The following is an 8311-nucleotide window of genomic DNA, read 5'->3' as shown; positions in this document are numbered from 1 at the left end:
TTCATTTTTATATACATTTATAAAGAAAAGACAAACGTTGCTCTGCCAGAGAGTAATAGACCCCTCGACACATTAAACTAAATAAATATACTCCAAAGCTAGTCCTGGAGGGCCGGTGTCCTGCAGCTGTTAGTTTCAACACCATTTAAACACACCTGAACCAGCTAATCAACATCTTATTAGGTATACTAAAACTTCCAGGTGGGTGTGTTGGACGTTGGAGCTAAACTATGCAGCACACTGGCCCTCCAGGATAGAGTTTGGACACCCCTGATCTAAATAAAATCCGATGGACAAAAAAAAATCAGTCAAAGCTATTAGAGTCCTGAATATAAAGCAATCGACTCAATCACTTTTTCCCAACCTAAAGGGATTGTTCAGTCAAAAACGAACATTTTCTAAAACCTTCATGAATTTCTTTTGTCTGTTGAGCACAAAAGGAAGATATTCTGAAGAATGTTGGGGGAAAAGCAGCAATTGACCTACATAGTAGGAACAGAAAACACTATACAAGTAAAGGCTGTTTTTTTTCTCCCAGAATTCCATTGTGTACAACAAGAAAAACTTAAACAGGTTTGGAACAAATAGAGGACGAGTAAATATTCATTAGTCAGCTATCCCTGTAATACGCAGTGTAATTCCCAAAGGCATCTGAGTGGTTTGAGGTCACGCTCATTAAGAAATATCTCACCTTATACCACAACAAAACCTGTAACTGATTGGAAATGTTGAACGGTTGAAAATACGTGTGTATCCAAAAGACTGAGATAATCACATTCACATCAGAATCACCAAACCCAACACCTTCTCAAAGTAAAAAGGAAATGGGTAGAAAACAGTCAAAACCCCAATTTTCCACTATTGAGAAGCACACACACACTCACTCTATATAAGCGTCTCTGTGGTGCACTGTGTGTGTGACGTGTCTCTGTGTTGAGCTCAGCGATGGTCAGGATCCTCCAGCAGTCCATACCTGCCTTCAAGTATTTGAACTGTAGCAGAGAGGGCGCTGCAGGAGAGAAAAACACAACAATAGATTAACCAAGATGGCTGACTAACGACTAGAAGATTACTAGTAGGGCTGCATGATATTTAACTTGAATTAAAAAAGCATTACATCCCCTCATGTTTACTGAATATGCGGTTTCTTCTGATGAAGAAATACTTGGATAAAAATATTACTGAAATAAATACTCATTGAAATGCTGGTTTGCTTTTGTGTCTATAATGCTAATCATTTTACACCGGTCATGTCAAATTAAAAGTCACACTTTATATGGATGGGCTGCACAGTGTATCCATCTCGATGTCGGAGAGAAGTGGGATAAATGAACTTCATATGCCTAGGATGTGTGTGCACCCATAAGTTGTTTATTTAAATCTGACCAATCAGATGCAATATTTTGTTATTCTGCAATATTTATTGTGATATGAATAAAATTGATGAAGAATTTATCATGATAGATTGCATAAATTATAAAAAACCTACAAGCATGGATAAACACATCCTAATTAATTAAGGATCCTAATTAAATGCACAATGTTTTATTGGTTTAAGAATATTCAGGTACACAGTAACAGAATAATCAAATGCAAAATAACACTGCGTAGTCTCCGTTATGGACAATTCAATAAAGTTAATCATTATTAAACGGTACAATTTCAACATTGCTGCAATGCGACTACTGCAAATGATCACATTGGGATATCGATGCTGATATTTTGTTCAGCCCTAAATCAGATAGTAAGAATGAAGGAAGAAACTGACAGTGTGATATTTGTATTCTGCGGTACATATTCAGTATAAATTCATCAGATGAAATGAATATTTTGGGGGAATAATATAATTTTTTTGATTGATTGTAATGATTTTGTAGGGGAATTCATCTGCGTAACGTATATGAAACCAATCCCAAGCATTAACAACACCCCACGCACAAGTGAATTTTAGATCCATGACGACACATTTTTGATATAACATGACATTTTAATATGTCATCAAAATATAAAAATATTTTCCCACAGGAATTCACCACTAAGAGTAAGTTACAGTGACTCAATTTATACATTTCAGAGATTTTGGGGCATTTAAAGTGATAGTTCACCCCAAATCGACAATTAAATCACCCTGCTGTGACTATAAACCTTTATGTGTTTCTTTATTCTATCGAAAACCTGTAACCATTGACTTTCATAGCACAGGGTTTATAAAAAGTCTTAAATTCGCTTTTCTAGGTCTTAAATATATTTGCACAGGTCTTACTTTTCCGATGTCCATGTATCGCTACATCTAACGCTCATTTAAATTATTTTTTGTAGCTGTTGCTTGGTTTTCGTGGTGTTGTAGTTCTTTGTTTCACTAGTCCAATTGTAATTTGCGGCATTACAACTACAAATGAGACCAACATGCAATAGCCAATCAGCTTTCTGTTATTGAACTCAGAGCGCACGGCAAATGTGACGTCATCGCTGTGTTTGCGGAGGTTCGCTTTGGATGCGCGCGATGTGATTTCGGCTGCCGGAGCTCACCAATTTAAGACTCAAGTGAACACTTCGCGCGGCGCCACGTTTGATTTTAGTTGAATCTTAAACCACAACTTATATCATTATAAAGATAATCGTGTTCATATGAACACTATAAATGAGGACTTATCCCTAAATCCCCGGGTCTGAATCTTAGGTCTTAATGCAGACTCAGTGCAGCAGGTCTCTTGCCCTGTCTATTTTAACCATTAGCCCTGTTGGTAATCTAGAGGATTTAGGCAAACAGCAGCACGGCGATGTCTAAATGTGAACGAACTCCTGATAAAAGACAACGTCCGCCATTCTCCAATTCTCGTACTTCTCTCCTGACAAAAATGCTTGCTGCACACAAACAGCTTTGCTGTATCGGCCCTGACAGCGTCGCAGGGAAAAACATGCAACAAACCCTGTGGATCATGGAAACAAACACATACAACCCTTTATGAACAGCTAAATACTGTGTGCTGTGAGTCCGTGTCTCACAGCTTGGCACTGGAAGTCTGTCTTGCCTTCGGAAAGCACGTGCAGTCATGAATAATTAAGAAGCTGGCTCATCTCATAGGATAAGAAGTCTCAGCTATGAATAATGAGAAATCGACGCATCATCTTTGCACTTGCAGTTTTGTGTTCGTCGCCGATTTTGATCCTGCGCCAACAATCATTTTAAACCCGGAAGCTGAAATTAGCTGACAAAAGCTCTAAATTATCCAGTTTTCCCCACAATTAAAGCTAACAGGTGCTAACATTGTCTTAACTGATGCTCAACACACACACAAATCTATTAAAATCTCAAAAAAAGTACTCGAGGGTTTCATAAACCTTTAAACTGCATTTATAAAAGTACAAACTCGGGAGCACCACTGAAATGGAGGAAAGTCCTGCAATATTTCCCGACAATTCAGGAAATTGACTAATCCATGAGCAGTTACTCACCATCCCGGTCTGATGATTCTGTATCTGCCACACACAGACAGATCCACAACTGTTGAACCCAAGCGGCTCTTATCTTCAATCGGGCCCCCGTCCACAACAACGGCCAGACGAGGCCACAAATCCTCAAACTCCTGCAGAAAACAATGAAGACGTCAAACATAAAATACACATACACAATAGCTGGACGCAAACATAGCTATTGTGTGTTACTCACGTTAGCAGCGACGGTGCTGGATTGAGTGCTGACATTAGCGCTGGTGAGGGCAAGTGGGGTGTCGCACATCTGACAGAGACGCCTCATGAATGGGTGGTCTGGAATACGAACCCCTATGAGCTACAACACACACATAATTAAATGATACATGCTAACAAACAGCAACTGATGACAATTATAATGCGCATATTAAAAAAAAAAAGCATTAAAATAAATAAAATCACCTCACGTATACTAAACAGATTTTTTGATGCTAAAAAAAACACCTGGATAAAAAAAACTAGAATTAAAATAAATCGTAAGAATTATTGCGCTGCTCTTTTTCTTGATCTTTCAAAGGCATTTGACCCGCTTGATCACACACTTTTAATTAACTAAGGATTGCCATGTCAAACCAAGCTACCACTAGAACTCATTAGCCGCATTTCCACTATCGGGCCAGTGCGAGCCAGGGCTTTAATCGGGCCAGGCCGGGCCAATAGCCAGGGAGGTTGAGAAATGAGGCCGAAATCATGTCGCGTTTCCACTGTCGGGCTAGTTGCTCGCAGCGCGTCACGCAAACACCACCCCCAGAATGTCCCCCGAATCAAACGTCACACAACCCGCCCACTTCAGCGGGAACAAAAAACTCAAATTATAACCACAAACACAACCTGGCATCACTACGAGAGCTGGAAGATGGAGAACACCGAAGCGATTGCTTTTTTACTGTTTGTGGTCTGTTGGTGTAAGGCCAGACAGCGATCCCTGGATAAGGACATTCGAGTTCGGCGGCATTTACTTTGAACACAGATTTTGGCTGCAAGGCGAGTGAGTTGATCAAGCGTGATAGCAAAACAAATGTAAGGGAAGAAAGCATCTTGTCTCCTCTTTACCTGACAGGAAAACTCCGCCTTTGTACATAACCCCGCCCCGAAGCCCCAATTGGCCCTCCTTGGCCCAAGGTATTCGGCGGGCCGAAAAAGGCCGGACGCTGGCCCCAAGGAAGCCCCGCTTTGGCCCCGGAAGTGATAGTGGAAACGCGACTGGCCTTGGCTCGCCCTGGCCTGCTCGCTTTAGGCGCGATAGTGGAAACACGGCTATTGTGTCCATATGGCCAGCCTGACTTTAGAGGTGCCCAAAGGAGTGCCACAGGGATCGATATTAGGGCCTATAATATTTTCCATTTCCATTTATAACTTGTGTGACAACCTTCCAAATGCCTTTTATCATCTATATGCTGACCATCGAGTGATTTATTGTTGCTCCCCTTGACTTGTTCAGGCCATACAATCTTTACAGTCTGCGTTTAATATTGTTCAGTCTCGTCTTCAGGATGTCAAATTGGTTTTAAATGTAGATAAATCTAAATTAATGATTGTTACAAATCGTTCCAGCTCTTTGCAGAACCAACTATTAATTACCATTGCCCAGGGTGAACAAATACATTAGCGTGTCCAGCTATAAGTGTTTAGGCTGTTTACTTGATCGGAAGCTTTCCTCGAGAGTTAAGCTTGGGTTTTATTATCGAAATGGATCCTGCTTTTCTCTTAAAGCTCGTAAACATTTGGTGTCTGCAACATTTTTACCATTGCTTGACTATGGTGATGTTTTACATATGAATGCTTCAAATGTCTTCAGCTTTTAAATTCTGTTTATCACAGCGCTCTGAGGTTTGTTACAGGCTGTCAGAGACTAACTCACCGTCACCATTGTGAAATGTATGCCAAAGCTGAGTGGCCTTCTCTGAACTGGATGACTCTGGTCTTACAAAGCTCTAAGCGCTATATATAAATCGCTATATATAAATCACTATATATATATAAATCACTATATATATATATATATATATATATATATATATATACACACACACACATACAATTTTTTTATAATTTGTTAAAATATAGAGATTGTTGTACACACCATGGTCTTATATAAAATTCACTTGAAAAGGGGTCATGAACTAATATTTTCCCAATTCAAATGAGTAGCGGCTTGGACTCGGAAACAGTATTTCATACGTCACAACTTAACAAGCAGATATAGTAATGTCATTATCTCAAAACACCAACAGCATCACATATATTTCCCAGTGCATCCCTAGTTTTAAACCACACTTATTTTCAACACGCTGACTAACATACTGAACGACAGTGTTAATGACAAATGTACAAAACTATCATGAATACAAAGATATTTCAATATATGACATGACAGTTTTAATAGAAACTACAGTAAAGCGTGTTTTAGGTTTACCATAAGTGCATGTCATTTATACATACAGATGATGATTGAAACTAACCTTGGTAAAAGGATTGAGATCTCCATTCAGTGTGGCGGATCTTTCTAGAACAAGTGTAACAGGTCCAGGAAGCAGATCTCTGAGCAGCCTGTCCTTCACAGACACTTTACAGTACCTGAAGACATTCAGAACACACAGTATTTTAAAATAAAGACCACTATATATTGGTAAAGACAAAATTATTATTAATTGTGATTATTTTTCAGATATTTCCCCAAAAGCAAAAAAAAAATAAACAGCAAAAGGACATTTTTTCACAGTACTTCCTGTAATATTTTTCTTTTAGTGGACTGGAATAAATTGTGTCTTTAAAATAACTGAATATTAATAAATTAATAAAACATTATTAGCAACCTTAAAGAGAGAAACAAAACTTGTTTTTAGTTTATCTCTTGATCACAAAAGATGATCTTTTGAAGAATGCTGAAAACCTGTAACCATTGACTTCCATGTTATTTTTATTTCAGCATTCTTCAAAATACCTTCTTGCGTGTTCAACAAAAGAAAGAAACTCAAATGTTTGGAACCACTTGAGGTTGAGTAAATAGACAGCAAATATTCCTTTTTGAGTGAAATATCTCTTTAAGAGGTTTTCCTGAAGCCCTGTCATCCAATGACTTGCCCAGTTAACCTAAATAACCTATAAATCACACTTTAAGTGGAACACTAGTGTCTTGCAAAAATAACTAGTAAAATATTATATACACCATCATCATCATTATTTTACAATGATTCAGCAGACCAGAGTCTGTTTTTCTTATGTTACTGACTCCCGAACAGATGCTTCAGTAAAAGAGTCAATGAAGGAGCTGTGGATGAACACACACTTGTATATGTCGTGTATTTCCCCGACACAGATAGCGAGGGGTTTGTCTCCATTCCTGCCCTTGATGTCGTAGACTCTCCTGACGGCCTCAGAGTTTTGCGCCACACAGGCCAGGCCGTAGATGGTGTCGGTGGGCACTGCCACCACCTGACCCGCCTTCAAAGCATTCACTGTACAGCTCAGGATCTCCGTCCACTCTGTAAACACAGCAAACAAAAACAGCTGTGAAACTACAGGCGGTTGCATGTCTTGAGGCTGAAACGTAATTAGTTACTTATTAATAGGGCTGCACAATATATCATTCAAGCATTGATATCACAATGTGTAATCGCAATAGTCAAATCGCAGGATTAGATTGTTTATTAAAGATTGAAAGATATTAAATCATCTATACAATGATATTTTTTATTAAACAAATTTTTTAGAGCCACTCAATTTAACCTAATCATACTAAATCATACTTGCATGCTAATTCCGATCGAATATTCAAAGTAACATGGTAAACAATATAGAGACTGCTAAATGAACGAATGTGCGAATATAAAACCAACTTTACCTCTATCATACGTTCATTTAGCAGTCTCTATATTGTTAACCATGTTACTTTGAATATTCAATCGGAATTAGCATTTAAGTATGACTTCAAAACAACATTAACACTAATTCACTGTGGACAATGTTGTACTTTGATAGTCATTTGCTGCTAATATGATTTCCCTATTTAGAATTTGCAGAGAATACTTTAATTAAATTATATTATTAAGGAGAAAGTCTGAATATCCGAATATTAAACCAACTTTACCTCTATTCCCCTATTTAGAATTTGCAAATAATTATTTTTATAAATTGTATTATTTAGGATCAAGTCAGAATGTTTGAATATTAAACCAACTTTACCTCAATGTGATTTCTGACCTAATATTCAAAGTACCATGGTAAACAATAGTCACAAATTTTCACTGTTCAAAAACGAACAAATGCGAATATAAACCAACTTCGTCTTAAGCAAATTTAATTGTCATCTTTTGCAAAGTACTGTATATTTCGTAATTTCTATAGTTACTTCAAAAACGATAATAAAAACATAGTAATATCGATTTTTTTTGTAGCGCGTCTGTTAATGAACACACAGCGCCACTTACTGGTTTGGCGCGTATTTCCGTTACATGGTTTAAACTCGCTATTCAGCGATTTCGTTTACATAGATTTCTTAAGACGACGTTAGGTTTTCGAATAAAAACCAAGGGGACAAACGTATAGGTAAAACTCTGGCTTCACGTTGTTAGTCTTATTTAAACAAGCATCACTGGAGGTGTCTTACCCGGCTGATGTAACGTCAGGTCGTCAGAGAAATGAGATGAAATCCGCAGGACTCTCGTCTTCAATTCTTTACACATTATGTCGCGATTAAACGACTTGTGTCTGGCGTTCAAACAAACTCCTAAACGAAGGCTGGCAGCACGAAAACACCTGAAAACCATAAACAGTTCGGCTCAAGAGCGGTACACATGCTTTCACACAGCTGCAGGAA

General features: G+C 38.1%; 1 protein-coding gene across 1 annotated transcript; it reads right to left on the bottom strand.

Moving 5' to 3' along the window:
* On the bottom strand, positions 1-8311 carry yrdc (yrdC N(6)-threonylcarbamoyltransferase domain containing). Its single transcript, XM_056475895.1, has 6 exons — positions 8102-8311; positions 6782-6977; positions 5955-6069; positions 3671-3790; positions 3457-3587; positions 1-1009 (listed from the first exon to the last, which is right to left on the bottom strand). Exons 1-6 carry the CDS (start codon positions 8259-8261, stop codon positions 940-942), a joined length of 792 nt encoding a protein of 263 aa, XP_056331870.1. The 5' UTR covers positions 8262-8311; the 3' UTR covers positions 1-939.

Source organism: Danio aesculapii, chromosome 16 (genome assembly GCF_903798145.1).
Source record: "Danio aesculapii chromosome 16, fDanAes4.1, whole genome shotgun sequence".
Classification (NCBI taxonomy): Eukaryota; Metazoa; Chordata; class Actinopteri; order Cypriniformes; family Danionidae; genus Danio; species Danio aesculapii.
This window is presented reverse-complemented; position numbering and strand designations above follow the sequence as displayed.

What these genes read in the sequence shown, in the direction of transcription:
- yrdc (XM_056475895.1), bottom strand. Translation starts at nt 8,261, where the DNA reads ATGGTTTTCAGGTGTTTTCGTGCTGCCAGCCTTCGTTTAGGAGTTTGT. An exon ending in GAAATACACGACATATACAA is followed by an intron (nt 6,070 to 6,781) that starts GTGTGTGTTCAT and finishes GAATGTCTTCAG; the next exon opens with GTACTGTAAAGTGTCTGTGA. An exon ending in AGAATCATCAGACCGGGATG is followed by an intron (nt 1,010 to 3,456) that starts GTGAGTAACTGC and finishes TCTCTCCTGCAG; the next exon opens with CGCCCTCTCTGCTACAGTTC.